At 44.2% G+C, this 25,937-nt stretch overlaps 1 protein-coding gene across 1 annotated transcript in view; it reads left to right on the top strand.

Moving 5' to 3' along the window:
* The window catches only part of cntnap1 (contactin associated protein 1), a 38,874-nt gene that overhangs the window by 6,959 nt on the left and 5,978 nt on the right, over nt 1-25,937 (top strand). The window contains exons 2-23 of the mRNA XM_015361906.2: nt 5,045-5,146; nt 5,920-6,113; nt 6,716-6,863; nt 8,002-8,205; nt 8,953-9,137; nt 9,750-9,902; nt 10,153-10,414; nt 10,847-10,996; nt 11,673-11,844; nt 12,489-12,595; nt 13,426-13,548; nt 14,014-14,217; nt 14,922-15,078; nt 15,375-15,502; nt 15,724-15,897; nt 16,246-16,464; nt 17,566-17,805; nt 19,148-19,381; nt 21,022-21,149; nt 21,794-21,887; nt 22,782-23,012; nt 25,762-25,809. Coding sequence (XP_015217392.1) covers nt 5,045-5,146; nt 5,920-6,113; nt 6,716-6,863; nt 8,002-8,205; nt 8,953-9,137; nt 9,750-9,902; nt 10,153-10,414; nt 10,847-10,996; nt 11,673-11,844; nt 12,489-12,595; nt 13,426-13,548; nt 14,014-14,217; nt 14,922-15,078; nt 15,375-15,502; nt 15,724-15,897; nt 16,246-16,464; nt 17,566-17,805; nt 19,148-19,381; nt 21,022-21,149; nt 21,794-21,887; nt 22,782-23,012; nt 25,762-25,809 — 3,657 coding nt within the window. The remainder of the gene's footprint in view (nt 1-5,044; nt 5,147-5,919; nt 6,114-6,715; nt 6,864-8,001; nt 8,206-8,952; nt 9,138-9,749; nt 9,903-10,152; nt 10,415-10,846; nt 10,997-11,672; nt 11,845-12,488; nt 12,596-13,425; nt 13,549-14,013; nt 14,218-14,921; nt 15,079-15,374; nt 15,503-15,723; nt 15,898-16,245; nt 16,465-17,565; nt 17,806-19,147; nt 19,382-21,021; nt 21,150-21,793; nt 21,888-22,781; nt 23,013-25,761; nt 25,810-25,937) is intronic.

Below are 25,937 nucleotides of genomic sequence, written 5' to 3'. Positions count from 1 at the left end.
AGTAGTTTTTATCGGTTAAGGGAAAGGTATTTCAAAACTCTGCACTCAATTCTGTTTTCATTCATTAAACTCTTTAACCAGCTGAGAGCAATCCTTGTTTTCTGTGATGAGTGGGTCAAGTGGCGTCACAACAGATGACCAACCAAAAGTTTAAAAAAAAGGAAATTAGGTCAAATGTAAATGATATAAGTTGAGAAAGCATTACAGAACAATGAAATATGAACAGGTGCAAGCATTTACAAGCATTAAAGGGCAAAACTGATCTTACCATAGAAGTGAAAACACTCTCAGCTGCACGTTCCTCTACAGATGATCCCACTGGTGTCAGCAAACTGGAATGATATAGGCTCTAAAATGATATCAAATGGTAATAGTTCTTGGAACATTTAACGTGATATACTGTGCCTTAAAAAAGGCACAGGGAATTACAGCAAATGATGATGAGACATTTTCATGGAATATCTGCAGATTCACTTTGACCAGTGCAAAGGTAAAATGAGTAAAGATCACAAAGATGTGTTTAATAGAATGACTGAATAATTACAGAATAATGCAACTGAATGAGAGTGAACCAGTGAGCAGTCTTACAGCTGGACTGTGAAGTGGGCAATGGGAAAAGGCTACCTGAATAATTGGGTAAACCTGCACTGAGGTACACCAAACACACACAGAGAAACAGATGATGTCATTGTAAGAACACCAGACTCCCACACACTTAAACAAAGATGATTAAAAAGGTTTTTCTTTTGCGCGTTAGCTGATAATTGTAATTTTTAGCAAACTAGTTTTCATAATTTCCTCTCCCTCTTTTGCCTTTTTACAAGTCCACAGAATAAGAAAAAAGACATTTTCCATTAAGTGTAAAGACTTCCAGACTTAAAGATACTGATGTTTAATTGAATGCTGATCAATTCTGAAACAGTTAATAGGCAATAGCGATGTGTAGGGTTATTAAAAAGTCCAGCATACGCTTGGACTTTATTTTGTCTTTTTTTAAGTGAATACGTCTGCCCAAGACTAGTTTATAGTCAAGTTAAAAAAAAATTCACACAACAACACCTGCCCTCACAATGTGTGCGTAAGACCTGCAGAACACTTTTTAATATGTCATAAATAATCGTAGCATTCTTTATTGTAACTCTTAACATTCAGAGCTATTTCTTGAAAAGGGGATTCCCCATACAGAATAGGTCTGGGAACCACTGTGCTATAAGAATGGAGTAGGAGTGTGAATCGTCACAGGCTTATCTGAGTGTTGTAAAGTAGCAGTTGTGTGGTTTCTGTGTAGGCTGACATGAGGCTGTCTCTTTCCTTACTGAGAACAATCATGAGATGTAGATTACACAGAAAGAAACTCAATCTCAGAATAGGATTTTCTATATTATTTTAAAAAGGAAAATGATAGAGATAGTTGTTAAAGTTATATTTAAGATATTTATAGTTAGATATTATTAGGATGAGGGATTTGTAAAGTTCAATCAAATTGATTTATTTAGAGGGACTCAAACATTTAGAAGTCATAACATACAATATGAATCCTAAAATATCATAGTCTCAGTCATACTGTACAGCCACCTTCAGGGATGTAAGGTAACTACAGTACAATTGCCAATGGCAATTTAAAAGCAAAGCTGACTATTAGACATTATAATATACAGTATGTCTCTCCATCACCCTCACAAAGGCTAATACAAGACAATTTGCACGGTTTGCAAGGTTTAAGTAGCTTGACACATTGGTTACTTGTATTGTCTTTCTATAAAGTAAAACATAATATTGTTTTTAGAAAGCATCTTTATTCTTCAGTCTTCTAAGCTAATGTAATGACTTGTAATAGCAAAACTCAAACAATTTGGTCAGACTTCATTTGCAAAATTATTTTAAGACCAAGAAAATGAAGTCCAGTATTTGTCATTCATCACTGTAAATATAGATGAGGGGTTTCAAAATGCCTGACCATCTCCTGTGTTCATTGTAAAAGGGTGTGGCCTTCAACACCATGAGGTCATCAAAGCCCAAATGCCTTTACAGAAATATTAGAAGGTATATACAGATGTATATTTTATAATACATAAACACATAAATGTCTTGTAACGACTAAATAACAATTTGTTCTCAACTGATTGGGGACCAGTTTATAAATGAAGGTTTCATTAATTTGTGAGACAATTGCTGTAAGAGGCATCTGAACAGTTAAGAAGTGAAAAAGAGTAATGTTTTGCAAGTTACTGTTGAATTGATGCCAGTTCGGTAATAACCTGCTAATTTGTGTGAACCTTGGTTATATAATTTAATCACAAAAGCTGGGATTTACAGAAACTACTGTGTACATATATCCTGTGTACACAGACTTTCATCTGTGTTCTCTGCTGAGTTTTTACAATGACCTTTTCACATTTCACACCTCCGAGATTGGGTGGAGTTTCTAGCCCCAAAACAACAGTGTTTGCTTTGCACTTCTACAAACAGGTTCCACCCAGGTTTCTCTGAGGGTGACAAGAGAAAAAAGTATTATTGTTTCACCATTTTTAGTTGTTTCACTTCGCAATTCTCGCAGACTCTCGACAGCAGGGTGACTAACAATACCTTCACAAAGTTCACGATTTTGTGCTTAATTCGGATTTTGTGAACTGAGCGTTGGGATGTTGTGTTTTTCCCATCAGTCTGCACCGTGTGGCTGGTATCGGGATTCCGAATTAGGAGGAGATACAATATCCATCACTGTGGTTGTAGATATTTTTCACTTATGTGAAAAATGTAATATTTATCCTTCAGCATTCCTGAGGTGTTATAGAATGTGCAGGACCCTCGAGAAACAATATGGATGGATGGTTTGATTAAAAAAAGAGCTTTTTAAAATGATCAAATAAAACAAGAACACAAATATACTCTGGTTAAAATACTTGTTTATATTAGCATATCACTCCTAGGACTGGAGAACCACTGCTGGAAAGCAACAGTGATTTCTCTAATTAAATCAGTTCATATTCACGTTGTATTTCAATAACCTAGAAGGTAAGAACAGAAGTCGTTTGGGCCCATTTAGGTCATTTGGTCGCGATTAGTAGCTTAACATTGTAAGTATTCTACTTATCCCACTATATTTGGGATGGTTAATTAGATTAAATGAAAAATTGCAACAGAAAAAATGGACTAATACCGTGTCATAGGCATTTACCTACACGACAACCACACCAGTTGTGGAGATTTGTCGGACGTCTTCCTGCGAAGCACATATTCAGGAGGGGAATTTTGAAAATAAAAAAGCGTTTCATTTTTGGCAACTCACCCGTTTCACAGATACGGTTCTTGAGTTGTGTATTCACTGCAGACCAAAAATCAGGTCCTCAGCTGCACTCTGGGGTGTGATTCTGATCAGCACTCTGCGAGTCATTTCTCGTGACACAGCTGTAGCTCGTGGCTCCCGCTGTCTGGTGCTGACCACATCCTCCTACGTTTTGATAGATCGATTGCTTCTGCACTTTCACAAACTGCAGCCCCAGTGGAAGAAACTCACCGATGAAATCTGTGAAATATCTCGATCCTTAAAATGCCCGAAGTTAAACACGAAAGGAGGCCGATGGCTCTCTGACATTTCTCTCCTTAAATCTACAGGCGTACACCAGCCCTCTGCATAAAGAATGCCCCCTTGCTCGTACATAATCGTTATTCTCTTGTGTCTGCGGACCTGAGTACTCAACTTCTCTTTGAACAACGTCCCAAGGTGGTTAACAAACAAGGAAACACACAGAAAGGCACCTTCAACATAAAGATAAAAATATTCATAAAAAGAATAAAGCATAAATGAAGCCCATTACTGTAATGAAAAATATAATATAACATTCCTAACATTTATAAAGGACAGCATAACTAAACAATAAAATCATCTAAATGGAAAGACTGGATTAGAAAAATAGGATAGAGATTTAATCTCGCATATTGGAAAAGAATCCCAAAGATTCTTTCTTTCCCCAACTTGCTCTCCATGAGCCACACAGACAGGGAAAGAAGAGCAGACCTGTGTCAGCAGACCTTAGGTAACATATGAGAGAAAGTGGCTGTGTTGCAAGTCCATTTAGAGCCCTAGATTTCAACGGCAAGGTTATAAAGCCAACATTAAACTTTACAAGGCAGCCAGTGAAGAGGTGCTAAGACAGGAGTTATTTAATCACATGACCTGGACCCAAATATAGCAATATACAGTACTTCAACCTACTACTAAACGCCAGAAAACCAGGCATATGATGCTACAGTATGTGACGATAGCATGTGACAATGAAAAGTACTGTAGCCCCACTTCCTCATGGCACTGAACTGCTTCTTGACCTTTAACCCATTACCTTAGCCAGTCTTATTCCTTCCTCTGCCTTAAATAGCTTGCCTTAAATACCAGCAAACCTGGCAATTGTGTCAGGTTAGAGGTCAAGGAGAAGTCCAACACCAGAGGGGCAAGATTACTACAGCATACAGCAGCTATATCAGCCTGCAACTCACAGCTGGCAGCCCACTGAAGGTGTGAGCCTGGCCAGTACCTGGAAGGAGACCTCCTGGGAAAGCTAAGATTGCTGCTGGAAGAGGTGTTACTGGGGCCAGTAGGGGGCGCTCACCCTGCGGTTTGTGTGGATCCTAATGCCCCAGTATAGTAATGGGGGATACTATACTGTAAAAAGGCGCCGTCCTTCAGGTGATAGATAAAACCAAGGTCCCGACTCTCTGTGGTCATTAAAAATCTCAGAGCACTTTTCAAAAACAGTAGGGGTATAACCCTGGTGTCCTGGCCAAATCTATGAACTGGCTCTGTTCTCCTCCCCACTGAGAGCTGGTGTATGGTGAGCGTACTGGTGCATCATCCAAGTGGGGCTGCACACTGGTGGTGGTGGTGGAGGGGAGTCCCCATTACCTCTAAAGCACTTTGAGTGGAGTGTCCAGAAGCGCACTGTATAAGCGTAACAATAAGGATTATTGTAAGAGTATGAATATAAGTCCATTATCAGTGTCTTCCATTAGTTTGTTGTAGTTTAATTTCTTTCCTATTCTCTTTCAGGACCCTGTAAGGATCCACTTGTCTCTCCACTCTACGCCTCCTCCTTCTTGGCATCATCCAGATATAATTTTTTATATTCTCCTAATTTTGCAAGGTTATACGGTAAGGAGTTGGAATTGTCCATGTCTTAGCCATGACCTGTCTTTCTCTTTGTTATTTTTAATCTTGCTAACCTGATGGCGTTTTCTTCCTTCTGCATTGGATGCAGTCTGATTCCGTGGAGTACTGTGCTCATATACTGTACATTAACAGGTATTGAGCTCATTGGTACTAGGCCGTATCGTATCAGAATTCAGCACCGTGTCTCTGGGGGGAATGGAGAAATAGGAGATAGAAATAGATTGAGGCTCACGCTATTGAGGCACCCATAGTGTAGGTCGGGCTCTTTAGTCTTTGGTGATCCCTGGTTCAAATCTGGGTTACCTCGCTAGCTGTCTGTGACTGGGTGTGCCCAGGTGCTGAAGCACCACTGTGTCTTGGTTGATGTTTAACCCTTCAGGATGTCCTGAACCAGCTGCACAACAGTCACCTGGTTGTCAGACAACTGTGGTTTTGTCAGTGAGAACTACATCTGTCCTCCCTCAGGTACCTCAAGTCAGCTGTCAGCACTGGAAGCTCACAAAGCATACAATAAGAGAAGGAGAAGACTGTGCGTTTTCCTCAGAATGCTCGCATGTTGTTTTCATGTTTCTTGCACTTAGCATGAGACTCTTTTATACCTGGGAGTCATTAATAAGATGCAATTCCAAATGAGGGAGCTTATAAGGAAAAGGAACTGCTGATTCTAAATTGAAACATTTCAGGAGAGCAGTGGTGGGGCTTCAGCTGACAGTTCACTGTCTCCAAACCTTGCGTTCTGTGTGGGATTGTTGCAGGGAGCAGTGGCTGGTCTCCAGCCCCCAGAGATCGTCAGCCTTGGCTCCAGATCAACCTGAATCATAAGTACAGAATCACTGGCATCTCCACCCAGGGCACCTTCAACTCCTACGACTGGGTGACGAAGTACACCTTGCTGTATGGGGACCGGCCCGATGCCTGGACACCATACATCCAGAGAGGGGGAAACTCGGTGAGTACAGGGAAGGGGAGCTGGGCTCCTTGTGTGGCCTGGGGCAGTCGTACACACACTCGAAGCATTCGGCAGGGTTTGCAGGAGAATTGTTAATGGCATCCAAAGGCTGGCCATTAGGTTCTGTTAATACTATCTGGGCAAAACCAAATACCTGACATGCAGTAGACCCAAAACAGTTTTCTGAACTCAGCTATACAACAATCTGTTAGAACAGCACATCGTTTTCCAGTTGTAGAATGAGGTTGAAAGCTTTTTGGCTCAAAGTCTGATCCTGCATGGGTAGTCGCTGTGTTTTATTTCAAAACGAAGCATAAACTCCGAAATTCTAATCGCAAGCGAACAAGTAAATGTAAATGCACGTCACACCTGGAGAAATGTTATTTTTTCTCTCTGCCTTCCGGCGTGGAAGTAACATCTACTCATACCTTTTCCGCCACCAACACACGCCGAGGCGCCCGAGCTCCTTGTTTTAAAGACTATTCTGACCTGAAAAACAAAAAGCAAAAAAAGCCTTAGGCACCACCACTCTTTAGAAATAAGAGGACTGTTGTGTAATCTAATTATTATGATTAAGAATGCAATGCTGTCTGCTTTGTCAGACATTTTCAGGGAACTGGAACTATTACCAGGTGAAGAGGCACAACTTTCACCATGCTATCACTGCCAAGCATCTGCGCTTCCTGCCTCTGGGGTGGAACCCTGCAGGCAAGATTGGGGTTAGGCTGGAGGTCTATGGCTGTTCCTATGGTGAGTTGCTCTTTGTACACTCTTCTGTTTCTCACAGGCAAGCCCAATCATTCTGAGAACCCAAAGCTCTTAGTGGGTAGCCGACAGCAGAATCCACACCCCTCTGATTAACCTTTTCTCACGACGCCGTGGCTTCATTCCCAGAATGAATCACCAGTGGCCACAATTTGAAACCACTGAGAGGTTTTACTTACATGCAGATGGGGAGAATGTAAGCCAGGCACTTTCCTCTCCCCCCACCAGACCTCACTGGGTGTTGTATCAGCCCTTGATGAAATACACTTTGTAAATGGCTGTGCAAAAAAGTAAGTGGTCACAGGGATAGAGATGATGGTACATTTATGCCAACCTCAGCTTTGTTAATGATGTGCGTGCATATAGAAATATACCTACTCAAGAGTACAAAACAGACCATGCATGTGTTACTGTAGGGTCTCAAATTCAGTTCCTGGAAGTCAGAAGGACTTCTCATTCTTGTTAAAACCTGGCTTTCCCTGGTCAAACTTTTAGGAGCCTCCTCCAAATGACATGTTAGACTTGGCAAATGACAGGAACAGGCTTGGTCCGGACGTGGATTGTTGTTGCCATAGGTGCAGTGGAGGTGATAGCAGAAGCAATGGTACCTGGGATTGAACTGCATGCTCCGCTAGTTTGGAAGGTTTTCAATCCGATTGAGATCCGAATCTTGTTCTGGCCAGGAAGGTGACACTCCTTGAGACAACCATTCACTGCGGATCACTAAGAGAGTGTATCCATTTGCCTGGGGCAAGGACTAAAGGAGAGGGGAGAGGCTAAAGGACTCTCCATGGTCATTAAAAAATCCCAGAGTGTTGCTGAAAAAGAGAAGGGGGGTTAATTCCGGTTTAAATGGCCAATTTTTTCCCTGGCCTTTACCAATCATGGCCTCCTATAACGCCCTTCTTTGAATTGGCTTCATTACTCTGTTCTCTCGAGTAATAGCTGATGTGTGGTGAGTGTATTGGTGCACTTCGACTGCTGTTGCATCATCCAGGTGGTGCCACACATTGGCAGTGGTGGAGGGGAGTAGTATTATTACTACTACTTGGAGTACAGGTTACAGGCAATGGGGTGTGCTGTGCATGACCCTTTACCTGGATGTGTCCCTTGGCTTTTCCAGACTCCTACGTTATGGCTTATGACGGAGATGACATGGTGTCCTACAAATTTCCACGGAGGACTAACAGGACCCTAAGGGACCACATCGCTCTGAACTTCAAAACCCTGGAGCGCGAAGGGCTGCTTCTGCACAGTGAGGGGTCTCAGGGGGACGTCTTCACCCTGGAGCTGAAGAATGCCCGGCTCTACCTGCACATCAGCCTGGGTCAGTAGCTCTCGTCCAATTACCAAAGGCATTCAAACGAGATAAACATTTATCCTCCCTTAACTCAGAGCAGGTCAAGACACAATCACTGCTGTGTATTGCCATGGCCTTGTTCACAGTGCAGGGCCTGAAGCAGATGTTCATACAAAAGACTCATGACTATAGAACTGGCATTGGAGTGTTGAACGAAAACTGGTCTGTCCCTGGCGGTTGATTTTCTATTGTGGGGCTTGGTATATAGAGTCATAATCACTGAAATTGCCTTGAGTCTTTTCAGTAATAACTCCCCATTTTAAATGAAAAAGAGGCAGTCACTGTAACAATGCGGGCTTGAAGGAGGCGTGGCGCACGCCAGACGAAGACGATGTCCCGTTTGAGGGGGCAGAGGCACTGGCGTGAGGTCAGCTTGGAAGGTTTAAAAAAGAAAAACGAAAAAAAAACTCCACTTTACAGCGAGGTCCAGGCCAAAAACCGAGAAAAAAAAAAAGTTGCTTTTGACAGCGGGGCCCAGACTGGGCAGGGGAAAGAATGGGCCACTTGAAAACGGCATCCAGACTGAACCGAACAGGAAAGGGGCTTCACAGGCGGACATCACTGCCATCAAGAGCTGCACTCTCGCGCGAGGCGGAGACACAGTGACACTGGGATTCGCCAAGGGGGGACTAGTGGTGTTTAGAAAAACAAATACTCCGCTGTGTCGCAGTCACCTATCCCCGATGTGGATTTCAAGTGAGTTTTTCTCTGCAGGGAACAGCACCGTCCACGGGATATCAGGACTGACCACTCTGACTGTGGGAAACCTGCTGGACGACCAGCACTGGCACTACGTCACAGTGAAACGTTATGGTCGCCACGTCAACCTGACAGTAGACAGCCACACGGAGAGCGCCCTGACGTATGGGGACTTTGCTTACCTTGACCTGGACACTCAGGTAGGGCACCACCAGCCGCCAGAATGCTGTCAATCAGGCGGGCTTTCTGTGCTACACTGTGGCGAAGACCAGAGGTGCAGCAAAACATGAGCATGCCATGCACATTTAAGGGACACTAGAAAGCTTAAAGGTGGGAGATCACTATTACCTCAGTGTATTCTGGTACTGGGCATTATTATTGTCATGGCTTCGTTGACCCAAATAGAACAGATCCTGCTGTGGCAAAACCACCATGACTTTGGCATCAGATGGGAAAACCAGAGGCTCAGCCATTTCCTGCCCAGGGTTGTGAGGTTACTATTTACTCATTTAGGCAAAGCTCGTCTGCAGTAATTTGGATAGCACTCATTGAACAAGCTGTTGCTTGTTCTGTCCTGCACTTTCTTTGCAAACAAAAGCCAACGACCTGATTCTCAGATCTAGGATCAGCAGAGCTGGTTTGAAGAGGTTTCAAGTGAGCTCTCATTAACGCTTTTTCGTATTTGTTTAGGTTACATTTTGCTACATGAGTGCATTACATTGAAATGCATTAAGCGCTTTTTTAGAGGATCAGACCTTGCACAGAAAATCAGTAATACGTGCTAAGCAGAGCTGTATGTCCTCGGCCCCCAGGTGTACGTGGGAGGAGTAATAGAGCCTAATCAGCCACATTTGCCAAACACACCCAACTTCCGAGGCTGCCTGGAGAACGTCTTCTACAACGGGATCAACATCATTGACCTGGCCCAGAGGAGGATGCCACAGATACGGTTCCCTCATCGGCAGGTGGAGCATTTAGCATACAGTACAGTAAAACAGACCCACCTGCATCAGTAGACTGCAATATTTCCCTGTCTGTGTCTTATTTACTAACAAAATGTACCTTTCATGGATAGGACTTGCAACAAGATTCTAGAGAGGCAGAATGAGGTCAGTAGGCTTGCAGGTCTGTCTCTAGCCTTGCAGCCAGGGTGAAATTAACCTTCTTACACCGAGCTGCAATGAATCCATGGCTGTTTCCTTTCCCCCCTCTTAGAAAACGATCCGCTACGCCTGTCAGGACATCCTGCTGAAGCCCGTAACATTCGCAGGGATCAACAACTACCTCCAGGTTCCCGGGTTATACAGAAAGAGCCGAATGGCTGTCAAGTTCAAGTTCCGGTCCTGGGACTTCACTGGCCTGCTCATGTACACCAGATTTGCAGACAACCTCGGCTCCCTGGAGCTGGGCCTGAGTGAAGGCCAGGTCAACATCACTCTGATGCAGCCTGGGGTCAAGCAGCTGAAATTTGCTGCAGGTACCTCTCACCTGTCTCATTCGTAGAGAATCCTGATCAATGTCTATGCTTTCATCCTTCTCAGAGCTGCAGCAAAACCCCAGACACGCAATTAGTCATTTCACTGATCATTCTGATCCTACGTACACCACGAGCTATAAATGCCATGCACACAGAAAGCAAAGCATTCCTGTTATTCTACAGTTTTTCAGCCTGCACTTTCATTTCAAAGATCATGCTCTATATCATAAAATCCAGCATTTAAGGCCAGCCTTATGGGTCTCCATATGAGAGTTTTCCATGGTATTTTTTGCAGATTTTGCTTCCCTTAAACTATAAGCTCTCCTTAGTCTGAGTTTCCCAAAGATCATATTACTCTGTACTGTTTACTCTTTCTGTGCCTCGTGGGATCCCACAGCAAACCTCTTTACGGTTTTGACATTGTGCCACCAGGATATCGTCTGAACGATGGATTCTGGCACATGGTGGATCTGGTGGCCAGGGATAACTCTGTGACGGTGATCATCGATGAGAACGAGGGCTCTCCTCTCCGGATCACCAGTGTCTTCACCATACGCACCGGTGACATTTACTATTTTGGAGGTGAGCGGAATAGCAGCGCACTAGCAGTTGGTTACCCTTGGGGCTGAGGTAGAACAAACCCCTTTGGAATCTTTGGTCTTTCCATTCTGGAGTTCCGCAGCTAAGTGACACTACTGGAGCAACACCGATCTCTTACATCAAAGGGATGACCTACATCCGCAGATAGTAATTGTGTACTCTGCAAAGAAATAGGTAAAGGCTTATTCCATGTCTTATTCCAGCAACTAGCATTAACAAATAAGGTAAAAAAAAATCATAAAAGACTGGACAAGTCCTATTTTGTACTGTTGTCCTATATGTCCTATTTTGCTAACAGAATACTAATTGGACAATCTTATAAGTGGTTTATTGAAGGATCACAACACAGTACGGGTTGGTAGCCAGTTGCAGAAACTCACTGCTCTTGGTGTAAGACATGCATGCCGTTTTCATCTTGTTTTAGGGATCGGAATTCTTGTACCAAGTCAACTTATGGTAACCCTTGACTGAGTCTGAAGAGATTCAAATCTTTTATTACTATAGTCACTATATCTGATCAGTTTTTGACGTTGGTATTATATTTCAATCCTATAACTAATGAACACATTGCTCTGCTGGAACTTGTTGGAAACTCTATGGTTTACATACCATTTGTTGGTGACATCTCTGCTCGCATGGGTTCCTGTCTGGCTTTCAGGATGCCCCAAGGGAAATAATGGCGAAAGATGTGAGACCAAGCTCAAGGCTTTTCATGGCTGCATGCAGCAGATCTTCATCGATGGTGATCCTGTGGACATTGACATCATTCTGAAGTGGCGCCGGGGCCGATACTCTGAGCTCCTGCTGGGCACCTGCGGAATCAGTGACCGGTAGGACAGGGACATGCAAGAGGTTGGGAATTACGGGCGGAGTGGTGGCACTGTGGCTAAGGATCTGCGCCTGGTGGCTGGAAGGTTGCCGGTTCAAATCCCATGGCCAGCAGAGGAATCCTACTCCGTTGGGCCCCTGAGCAAGGCTGACCCTGTGCTCTGACCCCAAGCTTCTCTCCCTGTCTGTGTCCCATGGAGAGCAAGCTGGGGTGTGCAAAAAGACGAATTCCTAATGCAAGAAATCGTATATGGCCAATAAAGTGATCTTATCTAATCTTACTGCTTCCACATTGGCCAACCAACTCTGAGCATGGTCTACAATAAGATCAGACGACCCACATACATGTTCTTCTCTGTAGATCGGTAGAATACTTTGTGCTCCATGGATGTCTGTTTAAAGCCTGTTGAAGATGCTAAAAGATTTTGCAATGCACTCATTGGTGGGGCTCAGGGAAGCTACTTTAGGCATGCCAGGCTGTTTGGTTCTGATCCTTTCAGGCCTTGTAACATCCTTCGAAATGCTTGAGTGGTCTTCAAGCAGCCGTGAAATATCAATCTGTTTGCACTTCCCCTCTCTGCAGTGAGTAATCACTCTCGCCTCTTCTTTTTGTTCCTCTCTTTCTCTGTGTCTGGGTCACCCCCAGGTGTACCCCGAACCTCTGTGAGCATGAGGGGAAGTGTATCCAGTCTTGGGATGACTTCATGTGTCTCTGTGACAATACGGGGTACAAAGGGGAGGTGTGCCATAAATGTGAGTGTACTGTACGTGAGTTCTGTGGTGTCTTGGGGTGTCCTCGCCAAAACGTGGGAGAGCCACTGTTCCTTTTATCATTTCCACAGAATGTTAGGAATCTAGTCCATATCACTTCACCACTGACATGTCATTGACTTTTAAGATCTAAGAAAATAACAGCATGCCACCATTTTTGCTCAAAAGAAAATAATCTGTAGACAGTTTTATGGTATGATTAATTGTTTTCAAACAGGAACTATAATCTCTGCTGTGTCTCGTCATAGGCGAACGGTAAGACTGACACAGACTGCAGCTGGTTTTGGTGTAAAACTCCAAAAATACAACTGCCCCTAGATATCTTCTTTAAATATCATCATTAAACGACTAGCTAGCTCCCTAAATTTAAAATTCCATGTGGAGTTGTATCATGAGTTTCTTATTTCTAAGCAGCAGGTAATGGTCTTGAGACCCGAGCCAGAGAATTAATCTGGCTCCATCTGGAGAGTTTTGCAGCAGCTTCATTTCTGAAGTTGGTAATTAGCAGAAGCAGTATAGCAATTTAGATGCTCTTTGTACTGAAGTACTGCAGCTGAGCACAGAAGAAGGGCTAAATGTTGAGCAGGCAAGTACAGAAAGCCTGGAAGAGATTACAATGCTGTTTATTTTTCTCTAGTCATTCCTAGAGTCATATATATCTTTTCCAACACTTTTTTGTTCCAGTTTTTTGGGTGTTATTGTATTTTCACATACTCGTTTTCAGTGTGTTAGAAGTCTGTTTGCCTGCACTGACTTGTTTCCTGCCTAAGCGATGTGACCTGACTGCAGCTCTTGCTTCCCTGTGCTCTCAGCGGTCTACAAAGAGTCATGTGAAGCGTACCGGCTCAACGGGAAGACGTCTTCAGGGAACTACACCATCGACCCGGACCTGAGCGGCCCTCTGAAGCCCTTTGTAGTCTACTGTAACATGAGAGGTAGGGATGACTCCCATCGGCTCCACTGGTCTGCCCAGGGCTGGATTGTGGTGTTCGTAGGCCCTAAGCACTTTCACTCCCAAATGTGCAAAAAGAGGGGTCAACGCCAATCGAATGACGTATGATGCCCTTTAAGCTAGTCTAATGCTGAACCACGTGATTGATGGAGCGAGTCGAGAGACCATCACTTTTGATACTTCTAGTTTCTAGAACAGCCGCTAGAGAGCGCATGATTATATACTTGGAGCACCTAGAGTCGACCGCAAGCATGTTGTTTCAGCTCGTTTTTCGTTAGTCCCTAGTGTTTCCCTCCTTCGTAGGCCTTAAAACTTTGGTAGGCCCTAGGCACTGTGCCTACAGTGTCTGATGGGGGAATCGGGCACTATGTTTGCCCCCATACCTCCCTGCCCCCCTCCTGTGGCAGAAACAGGCCGTCCTGACGAGACGCCCCACTCTGTCCCTTAGCAACCAAGGCCTGGACGGAAGTGAGGCACAGCCGGATCGTGGCCACCAAGGTAACGGGCTCCCGCGCCGACAGGCCCTACATCGGCGACGTGCAATACTACAACGCCTCCTGGGACGAAGTGACGGCTCTGGCCAACACCTCGAGCTACTGTGAGCAGTGGATTGACTACTCGTGCTACAAGTCGCGGCTCCTCAACACTCCTTGTAAGTCTGTTCACACTTCTGACCCTGTTGGGACTCCTGGTAGTGAAGACGGGGCTTCATCTCCATACTCACTTTGGACTCCATTTAGATTTTAAATGTTTACCATTGCTGTTCCTCTTAGTGTAGATTTTTCTCCATTGAGAAAAAAGAAAACGGAGAGCAGACCTGGGGCTCACTCAGTTCCTGGCGAATGCTGGGTTGGTTCTAGGGCTCTTGCTGTAATTTAAGCACACAGAAAAACCTACAATGCTATGTATTGTTGCAGGTGAATATTTAAATAGAGCTGATCCATTTTTCCTAGAAAAAAAAGCCATTCTTACTTACCGACTTGTTCGCTTCATTCGTTGGTGTCGCTTCACCAATTAGCAGTAATAAAGCTTTTTAAAATGCACTTGGGAGCTTATGCAGGTGTATCCGGTCTCAGCTCTGGAGGGCCAAGTGTGTTTGCGTATTTTCATTCCAGCTCAGCACTTGCCCACCTCAATCAGCTCTCGATCGGCTTATTTGGACACAACCGCACAACAGTCTTCAGGTGCTGGTGCTCTAAAGAGAACTGAAAACTTGCAGACTCCGCAGGATCAGGAATCACAGCGCTAAGCAGTTGCGTTCTGTGGATTTCTTTGGATTTGGATTCTTTGGATTCTCACTGAAAGGAGCCCTTTTGGTTGATTGTGTCGATCATTTCTATCTCTATCCTTTCCCAGCTGGAAAGCCCTTCAGCTACTGGATTGGCCGTTATGGCGAGAGACACATGTACTGGGGAGGCTCCTTTCCTGGGATTCAGAAGTGTGGCTGTGGCATCAACAGGACTTGCACAGACATCAAGTTCTCCTGCAACTGCGACGCTGATTACAGGCAATGGTGAGAGGGGGACATGCAATTCTGCCCAATTGCAACTGCGCTTGGAATGAGGTGCAGATCTGGAAATGGCTTTGTCCCCCTCCCCAGCTTTTTGTCCAGATTCTTGGTTTGTAGAAAAAAAAATGTCATCCACCAACCTTTCTGACGCGTGCATTTTTAATAAAGGATCGTCAGAGGGAACGTTTCGACTGGGCGACATCGATATCGTAGATCTGCCTCAACTCCAAGTGCACCATTCTCAGCTGACACCCGAATGGTATTGGCAGCGTTGCTGATATTTCTGCCTCTCCACCCAGGCACTATGACAGGGGGCTGCTGAACTACAGGGATCACATGCCCGTGACTCAGGTGGTGGTTGGAGACACCAACAGGACCGGCTCTGAGGGCAAGTTCAGCATTGGGCCACTGCGCTGCTTCGGAGATCGTAAGTCATGTCACAGTGATCTATAACACAAAGCCAAAAGAGGCCATTTTGAATCTGAAAGAATTACTTGGTGCTGTTAGGCACTAGTTATTTTTCTGTGACCAATGTATTACTGTCCCCTGATACTGAGTCGGTGATATTTCTGATTGCCTGTGACCCCATGAAGTTTTGATCTCTTGCTGCTACAGAGACGATTTCTGTTGCTTTTTATTCCCCAACAGGAAACACCTGGAACACTGTGGCCTTCACAAAAGCCACGCACATGGTCTTCCCCACCTTCAGGCCCGGCACCAGCGCCGACATCACCTTTTACTTCAAGACCACATCCGATCACGGCGTCTTCCTGGAGAACTCTGACGAACGCCACCGCAACTTCGTTCGAGTGGAGCTCAACAGTAAGGCGGCTTCTCCTCTGCTCCCGAAACAAAAGAGCCTCTCCTCCCAGCTTAGAGAAGGCAAATCAAGGCAAAGCAAGCGTCCGACCTTTTCAGAAGAGAAGCAAAGGGCAGTAAATGCTCAAAACATACCGTATTCACAAAGCAGATGAGATCATCATTTTTAGGTCAACAGGCAACATTTTGTTTAAACCTTAATAGGGCGATATTAGATGTTGTGCATGTAAATTCCTTTTCCTGTAATTGTTGAGAGCACGTTGCACTCAGGAACCTTTCCGAAGAAAAAAAACCTAGCAGTCTCTTTACCTTCTTTCACGGTCTAATCAGCTGTCTTGTTCTGTGATTAAGGCACCACGGAGCTGCTTTTCATCTTCAGCGTGGGCGATGGAATCATCAACGTGACCCTCAAGTCACCCTGGCACCTGAATGACGACGACTGGCACCACGTCAAGGCCGAGATTAACGTGAAGCTGGCCCGGCTGAAGGTGGACTACCAGCCCTGGGCTGTGCGCAGATTCCCACCCCAGACCTACGTCACCATGGAGTTCACCAAGCCTCTCTTTGTGGGTGCGTCTGGGGTGGTAAACATGAGCAGTGCTCCACTGCTGCAGCAGGGCATGTCTGAGCTACCTATTGCAAGGCAAGATTTAGGGGCAGGCAGATACACAGTACAATTAAGCTGATGTATGTAACATTTTACCAACTGAAAGTCTCTACCTGAATTGTATTTCTGAAACAGAAAAGCTAGTAGATAAATCCTTGAATTTGTACAGTTTTTTACCCAGAAGGGGAGGAGACTTCCTTCTCCACTGAAGTACAGCATTACCTGGGTGCCCCAACCTACTATATACTACATGAGGTGGAAAATAGTGAAAACCACCTTTTCAATTCAAGTGCATGGCAAATTTATCAGCTATTCAAGTCTGAAAGGGAGTTTAGACAGGGGTTAGCACAACTGTTCTTACAAACTGTCCAAAAGGTGGCCTTTACTAACCACAAGTACTCAGGAGTTTGGTTCATTTTCTCACCTGAAGGATGGCTTTTCCTTCAGCACACTGCCCCCCATGACGATGCTGGGGCATTTTGGAATTTTTGACAGATGTTCCTTGAAAGACATATTCTACATGCCAAGTATATAACATATGATACATGGTATTGTTGTAGCACAGTGTACTCAAAATAAGTTAAAAATACAGAATATACAAAAAAATGTCATGTTGATTAGAAATTACAGATTTGGAACCAGGGTTTATCTCTTTCTTAATAGAGACAACAAGTTCCGAGATATGTTGAAATGAGTGTGTGTACAGGTAACTCAGGGATTTCATGTTCCACCAGGAGAACAGAATTGCTGGTATCCTACAAAAACTGTTGCAGACACCCTTTATTTGTATGTATTTTATACTTATTCATAATACAATTAAGCTTTTGTTTGAAAAAGTATATGAAAGTACAATAAAACACAAACATTTAACAAGTCCATTTTGTGCCTTAGTCCTCTAAGGCAGAAAATTAACGTATAGTTACCTAAGAGTGGTTTATTGTATTTAAACAGAAAGCGCCAAAATTTTGTGCTTTTCTACCTAAACCTACATGCCTTTACAGCAATTTAGTGTACAATTAAAGTGTCACTGAAGTGCAAAGGCTTGGCTTGTTTCTTCCAATCAGGTGCCGCCGAGCACAAGCTCAGAGCCTACCTTGGCTGTCTCCGGGGGTTACGGATGAATGGGGTGACCCTTGACCTGGAAGGGAAAGTCAGCGATAAGGAGGGGATCAGGCTGAACTGTACAGGCCAGTGCCTGAACGCCACAGTGCCCTGCAGGAATGGGGGCCGATGCGTGGAGAAATATGGACACTACTTGTGCGACTGCAACAGCACTGCCTTCGAAGGGTTCTACTGCTCCAAAGGTAAAGACTTCTCTGTGCTCAGCAGCCCTTACAAGCTTCTTTTTAAAAAGCATTTACAGCCACCAGAGCAAGCTAGAAATGCCCGATTCACTGCAAACAATCTGAACATTGTCAGTACATTGCCTGAGGATTTGGACTCCTTCCTGAAAATCACATTCTGGCCTCACTGGTTTGTGCCCCAGAATTGTGACTTGCACCTTTCCTGAGATAAGGATCTGCTGTACATTTCTTTTCTACTACAGCACTTTCTTATCGGCCTCCTTTAATCTCTGAGGAGGCACTGTGCACTTCATGTGTCCCTGTGGGTTCTGCTGCATGCTCTGTTGTGGGTATTTTTGTGGGCAACATGCCAGTAATTGTGAAAGAAGACTCTCCTGAGCAGAATTTTATATTTCAACAAGCTTAGTTTATTCAGTATAAAACTTCTGCAGTAACTTCAGAATAGGGAATAATGATTAATTTATAAACCCCTCTAAACATAATATAATAAGAGAAGAGTAATACAGTCTCAATAACCCTGTACTAAGAGAAACTTAGTAATGATAAAGTGCATTATCATATTATTAATTGTATTAATAACACTGACAATAGCTAGTGTCAAATATTTGTCATTTGTAAATTTTATTCATTGCTACTTATAAAGTGCGATTTACGCTCATTAAAATCGTATACCAGCCCGCATTTGTGCATGAAGTCAATAATTTGAAGTGAATACATTCATTGTTACAATGGAGACATATTAAATTAAAAGGCAGAAACACAGGGTAACAAACCCTCTGTTCACTGCTGGGCTGAGGAGGTGAAAAGTTTCCCCATTTTTTTCTGGGGACCCACTGGACAGTCTCTGAACACCCCAAGAGACTAAAATCAGTGACCCGAAGGATCAAGTCAAAATAAACTACATATTTTCTATATTATAGATATTATACACACTGTAAATCTTGGTGTGCACAATACACCAGAAGTGACCGCAATAACTGTTTGCCAGTTAAAATAAGAACTTCTCAAACTCCTTGATCAAGTATTCAGTCACCTCAAACTTTTTGATTTCTAAATCATATCCAGCAGAACCTGTGAAAGTGAATACTTACCCCCTTGTGCTGTTGCTAGTTCACATAAACCTTCAAAAAAAACAGTTTGCTCTGGAGTGAAAAAAATGAATGACTCCATCTGGCGCCCAGATAAATCTTCGGTTCATGGAAGGAATGATGATACCCTGAGAAAACAGACAACTGATCTCAGATGTAAACACCGCTGAACCCACTAACAGTTCTGGCCCTTCTGTGATCCAGATTTGTGAAATCCTTACCCGGAATTTTCTCTTTTTTCTTTCTTTTGCCAGACATTGGAGGCTACTTCGGGGCCGGAACCTGGCTGCGCTACAATATCCGCACGGAGGCGATTTCGGAGGACGCGCGGTTCGCCAACACGCTGGACCCCTACAACTTCAGCCTGGGCTACAACCAGACCAGCGAGGAGATCGAGCTGAGCTTCAGCACCACCGAGAAGCCGGCCGTGCTTTTTTACGTCAGCTCCTTCGGAAAGGACTTCATCGCCGTCATCCTCAAAAACGATGGTAACTGGAACGCGGTGCACAGCCCCCCGCCAGCATCGACACTCCACACCCCCACTCGCTCCGAGTCCGCACGCTGATCTCCAGCCACTGCAGACTGAGTTTAGAATAGGAACATAAGAAGGGCGACACTATTCATATGTTCTTATCAGAAATTAAATGTGAAAAACGAGTGAGATGTGTTGGAATGACTTTACGAATGATGGCATTACCTATCTATCCATCCATTCTCCAATGTGCTTCATCTAATTCAGGGGGGCAGGGGAGCTGGAGCCTATCCCAGCAAGCAGGGGGCACAAGGCAGGATACACCCTGGACAGGACGCCAGTCCATCACAGGGCAGACACAGAAACACACATACAGTACACACTAGCATCAGGGCCAGTTTTCCCAGACCTACCTACCAGTAGGTCTTTGGACTGTGGGAAGAAACCGGAGCACCAGGAGGAAGTCCATGAGAACACAGGGTGAACATACAAACTCCACACAGACAGCACCCTCAGGTCTGGAATTGAACCCAGAACCCCAGGGCTCCAGCGCTGTGAGGCAGCAATGCTAACTACTGTTCCACTGGGCTGCCTGGCATTTTCTATAGAAACAGAAAATAAGTAGTATGTTTTCAAACTTGTGGCACAGTCATAGTGATCAAACTGGTGCAGACTGGAAGTCAATATGACAGTGATCAGTTCTGTTCAATCATTTCTGAGAAACCCATTTCTCCTCCCAGCTACCGTAGGCCTGCTGGTGGAACACAAAGACACGAAAACTGCATGCATCATCTCAGGCTCATACTGTCAGGCCATCTGACACACTTTCACACTGTGAGCCTGATGCGCCAGCAGCAGAGTTGAAACCTCGAGTAGCACACCCACAGGCTGTCAGGTGTTGGACAAACCACAGTAGCTGATTGTGCAAGGAGGGCAGAGGAAACACAAATCCAGTTCAAACCTACCGGCAGTAGTGTGGAATTGTACTTGTGGCTTCAGACCAGAGGGTCGTTGGTTTGTTGTGGGAAAGATAATTCTCAGGACCCAGAGTATGGAAAATCGCCTGTTTTATTTACTGCAACTGTTGTAGCTGCAGCTTAACTGGTTTTCACCCTCTAAGGCTCACGTGAAGAGATTACTACCCAGCACACTGCCTCCAGACCTGAAAGTTTTACAACATATTGGGGTTACCGTAGCATGATAGCTACAGAATGCAAGTATTCTGTGACTTATATTCATTACCTGTTAGAATTTGTGCTAAAGCTATATTTCTTGAAGGGGCTATGGGATTGAGGCCCATATCTGGTAATCTTCCAGCTTCTCCTAGCAGACCTCTGACCTTCTCTGGCCAGTGTGTGGACACCCAGGAAAGGCCCCTCCTATCTATCTGGTGGTGCACTACCATTCAGTCCTTTATCTGGAAAGACACAGGTTTATACCACATTGTCCAATGGCAGCCTCTTCCTGCTGCACCACAGAATCCATAAACGGTTCTTAATTCACTTCATCTGGTGAATTAAGAAACGGGAGTATACTTACCTTTTCTCGTTCTTCTCTGTGACAGAGGTTGTTGGTGCTCAGACATAAACAAAGGACAGATCACCAGGTGGATTTCAACTAAACGAGTCCTGAAGCTTTTTTGTTACCCTCCTCCAGGTAGCCTGGATTTGAAATACAGGCTGGGATTATTCGCCCATACATACCTCGTGTCCTCAAGGAACCTGGCTGACGGGTACCCTCACATTGTGAACATTACCAGGACGGACAGATACATCCGCATTCAGGTACAGACCAGCGGCTCTGCAGTTGTCCTCCCCAGTTACAGGTCTCAAGTGTCGGACTCGCTGCAAGGGAATATCAGTGAATATCCCTCAGAGCTCTACAGCCCCAGGGCTAAATGCATATGGACTGAGTATACCTCATTCTCTGAGATTCGTTTGAAAAGGCCCATGATTAATTAATGGCCCACAGAAAATAATGAGATACAATTAGAAAATAAAAATTGTGTTTTTTATTAATTAAAATATCTGCAGGAGACTTGCTGTGGGTTATGTTTGTAGTTAGTGGAGCTATTATTCTTTAATATTCCCAAAATAATATAGTAATATGTAATATATTATAACATAATTTAATGTCCTTCTATTTGATCTTCACCAGTCTTCCATGCATGAATTTTCACACTGGAAATGCATGTATTTTCCTAATCTCTTTACTGCCAAGTACATCCTTCACTATTACATCGTAATCCTAATCCTCTGTTAGTCTTAAAATTTGAAAATTTGAAAATTGCAATCGAAGAGGCTTCTGGTCTCACCCAAGACCGCTGCAGTCCCGCGCAAAATTCATTCCTCAATTTGTGACATTTGCCATTGCTTTCCCCTGGGTGTTCTTCTGAGTTGTCTTGTCCCGTTTCGTGTTTAAATTGCAGGTGGATTACACAGCCCCCATCTGGGAATCCATCCCTGTGCTGCAAGAAACCAAGTTTGACTCCCCGAAGTCCCTCTTTCTTGGAAGGGTGATGGGTAAGATGCACCCCCAAAATGACTGTGACCATTGCCACCTTCAGCTCTGCTTTGTCCCAGGCCCACTCACAGATTCCCATCTTCTGCTCCTCGAGTCTGAGCAGACTTCTTCATTTCATCTTCCCATCTTCCACATGGCCTCCCTGTTGGTCTACTCTTTTCCCCAGGTGTCCAGGTTGTGCTTTGTCCAATACAGATTCCATTCATTCTTACATTCGGGATTCACATCCATATTGGAACACTGCTGGGTAACTTCATAAGCCTCTTGTCCTCGGGAATATTCCAGGACAAGGTGGAATTTTAAATTGAATGGCTCACTGGTGTTACTTGTTGGATGTGATGGAGTAATGACATCCCTACTAGTATGGTAAAATGTTGAGAGTCCCACACTTCGCACAGGGCCTTACACAGAAAAGTGACGTCAAAGCCATGGATCCTGGAGCCTGGTGTGGAATTCTGTTGTGGAGGGAGGCCTGACCTTTTGGCATACTCCAGCAGAGTTCTGTGCTGTCTGGGAGGTGCTGCTCTGTTATACAAAGGATGCTGGGAGAATTACCTGGTTCAGGGAAGTAGGGGCCTGAGCGCCAGGCTGTGCTGATTTAGCTGCATATTGGGAAAAGCAAAACCCATTGGACTTACAGTATGTGTTAAGGCAAACTGTGCTGTATATGAAAAACCAGAGAATTCCTGAAAGTTGTACCATCACTGACGCAGAGGAGCTACTACAATTATTTTTGGCATTTTACTGCACTTATTTCATGTCGGTTTGTAATGAAACGGTAGCGTAGATGCACCAGTAGAGGACTGTATCTCACAAGCACCAGAGAGGGGAACAGTTACGGATGTGAACTGATAACCTCTGGGGTTTTGTTCCTGTTCGGTCGCGAACTGCAGAGGTGGGCGAGATCGACTACGAAGTCCAGCGGCACAACTCCCCGGGTCTGATCGGCTGCCTGTCGGGGGTGCGCTTCAATAACATCGCCCCGCTCAAGTTCTACTTCAGACCCAACGGCACCGAGTTCAACCTCACCGTGCAGGGAGAGCTGGTGGAGTCCAACTGCGGCACCTTCCCCCCGGTCCTGCCCCCCATCCCGCTGGAGGCCGACCCCTGGTACAGCGGACCAGGTGAGGCTCCTCCCGCTCCACCAGGAGCGATGCATGTTCTAAGCAAACACGCGAAGCCTTTGAACAGAGGGAATCGGCTCCAGAGACGAGTAAATGAATATTTGCATTTTGTCGCATTTTTAAAATCCCAAGTTTGGGATTTTATTTCACTTACAAAATACCACAGTTAAAGCTCCAAAACGTTTAAGTTGGGAGCAAGAAGTTCAAATTAATCTTATTAAGACGATGAAGGGTCTGATGGTATCACTGAGGGCTCGGCTAGCACACAGACCAACAGGTTTGTGGGTCAGCAGGACCAGGAACTTCTAAAGGGACGGTGTGGATGTTTTTCGAGTTGATCTGTGACCACAAGACTCGATCTTTCCCAATTGTGCCTCGCTTGTATCTCGTTGCAGTTTTTATTGGATTGATTATGGGCATTAAGAGGATCTTCAGGCTTAACAGCAGCTCACCTGATCCAATAAGATTTCTCTTTAGCACTAATTAGAATCAAGTGGCATAATAAATCAGAACATGACCTGCTCTCCAAAATCTAGGCTGTCCAAGGCTAATGCTCAGTGTTTTTTCAATTTATTCATTTCTCTCAGATATTTATACATTACTTCAAATCAACTGTAATTCACAGGTTATTGGTTAGTCAGACAGGACAGTTGCTCAAATAAAGGGAATCCAATCATCTCAGAATTACTTAATTGATCAGATCACAATCCAAGCATGACAAAAGTGTGACGGTTTAATGTCTCCTTGCATACAGGAGCAGGCATGGAGATCTATGAAGTAGACCTTTGCTGCTTGGGTTGCAGCATTTATTTCTGTTTTTATTATGACTCAGGCCCTAATGGCTTAAGGAAACCAATTAAGTGAATAAGAACTCAGATCAGCTGTGTTTTCCAGGTCTTAATGAGGTGTTAATTGAAAGACGCCTCAAAATCATGCAGGAACCCAACACTCCAGGACTGGAGTTCCTCATTCCTGTTATCTTAAATCTGCTTTATCTATAAATGGAGATTTCATCTGTTCACTTCTTTAATATTTGCATTCATTGCATATGCACTAATGAAAACAATACTGTTTGAAAGGTTTTGTGTACAATGCAATGACACATCAGAAAGATTAAATTCCAGAATAATGACAATAATAAAACATGTTTTAGTGAAAGGAGTATGCATAATCAGTGATGCTATTAGCACTTAGAGGCTCTAACTCTTTAAAGGGGAACTCCAACACTATTTAATCGGCATAGAAAAAATAGACATCATTTCCAGGTACCATAAGTGCAGCGTCATGTTCTGAGAACGAGGTACCAAAACTTCCAGTGAGGTGAGGTGGCCCTATTACATTGTAAACAAGCAGGCTTTTGAATCCATCTCTTTTAGTCCAATAGAAGTATTGCTCTCGAGATGGTTTTGGCAATAAAAGGAACTTACTTGTTAACGCTGCATGCAGATCATGTTGGAAACTTTCTGTAGTAAAATTTCTGCTGCATAATCTGCATGTATTCACTCGTACATCACACTACACTAATCGTTCCAGTGACTAGTGAGCAGGAAGGGCCACATCACGTCACAATTCGTGAGAACTGTGATGAAGACCAGAGATTTACGACAACATGGCAACTTAAAATACTTTAATAAAGTTCACGGTTTTGTGCTTAATTCAATATCTGTAAAAAATGTCTATGCCTTCAATTAATGTATTTTGTTACCGAGATGTAAGAAACGGTCTGAGAAATTGGGACTGCAGTTCCCCTTTAATGTAGAGATCTCAGCAGGATTTCCTCTACAGCCCGTCATTTTCTGTGTGTCTGTGTGCAGAGAGGCAGAGAGCCAGAGAGCCTTACTCTCCTCTTCACCTGCTGGAGCTGTCTGGCTTTTCCCAGCCACCCCACAGGTCGTAGCCAGGCCACACAAGGAGAGCGTGGGCAGGAATCCAGCCTTAAGAACGTCTGGGCTTCAGTGCACTTGCTTTACCTGCTGTCTCTCCACTGCAATCCCTCTGCCTGTCAACAGCTCGGTTGTGCCTTAAGCTGCAACCCTCCCAAGCACAGTGTCAGCCTGCTGTGTCACATCAAGCTGTGGTCTTTTTCCCTTGTCCTGTCCCATATCTCTGTTGGACCAGGGCAAAGGTTTAAATGAAGCAAGTCAAAGGGATGGGTTATTTAAAGAGCATACAAATAAGGGATTTAGACAAAAATCATGCTGTGCCTAACATCAGATTTGTTTTCAAATAATGATTTACGAACATGCCCCCACCACCCTGCGCTGAGCTCCATACACAACACAAACAGGTGTTCTAACAGCAATGCCCTAAGAATCATTAATGGTCCCCTCTTACTCCAACGCATTCGGTTCTGAAAACTGTCCTATAACCTTGCACGATCACTGTAAATGATCTGCAAACTGACAATAAATTGTGCAAGTTTAGCACTGACACTCTGGAAATAAAAGGAAGTGAATGTTCAAATATGCAGCCAATGCTGTAGAAAAAGTATAGTTTCTATTTGATGTGGCCTCTACGGACTTGCATTGCATGCCATTTTGACATTTTAGAGTATAAACAGCTTCATATCTGACCTATATCTCTATGTCAGTTTTTGCAAGAACTTTGAATTAATTATGATAAGCATGTAGACCGTATTAGTGACATAACAGTAATCTGTCCATCCAGAATCCCCACCCCCTTAGAAAGAGTTGACAGTAAATGTCCTTCCTCTACATTGCAAAGCTAATATTTTTTTCTATCTTTTCAGTCTTCCATTACATCCATGACGACACCCCCAGTGGCCCCGTCCTCGCACGTAAGTTGCAGTGTGCAGAAAGTCACGCTCCATATTTAGAACACTGAGCACAGAACCTCTGTGTCTGCAGCTGTGCAATGTTACTCATACTTTCTGTTCGACATGGATGTGTTGCTTCAGAAATATTC

This window comes from Lepisosteus oculatus, chromosome 28, assembly GCF_040954835.1.
Source record: "Lepisosteus oculatus isolate fLepOcu1 chromosome 28, fLepOcu1.hap2, whole genome shotgun sequence".
In the NCBI taxonomy this organism is placed as follows: Eukaryota; Metazoa; Chordata; class Actinopteri; order Semionotiformes; family Lepisosteidae; genus Lepisosteus; species Lepisosteus oculatus.
Note: the sequence above shows the minus strand (reverse complement) of the source record. Positions and strands in the feature narration are given on the sequence as shown.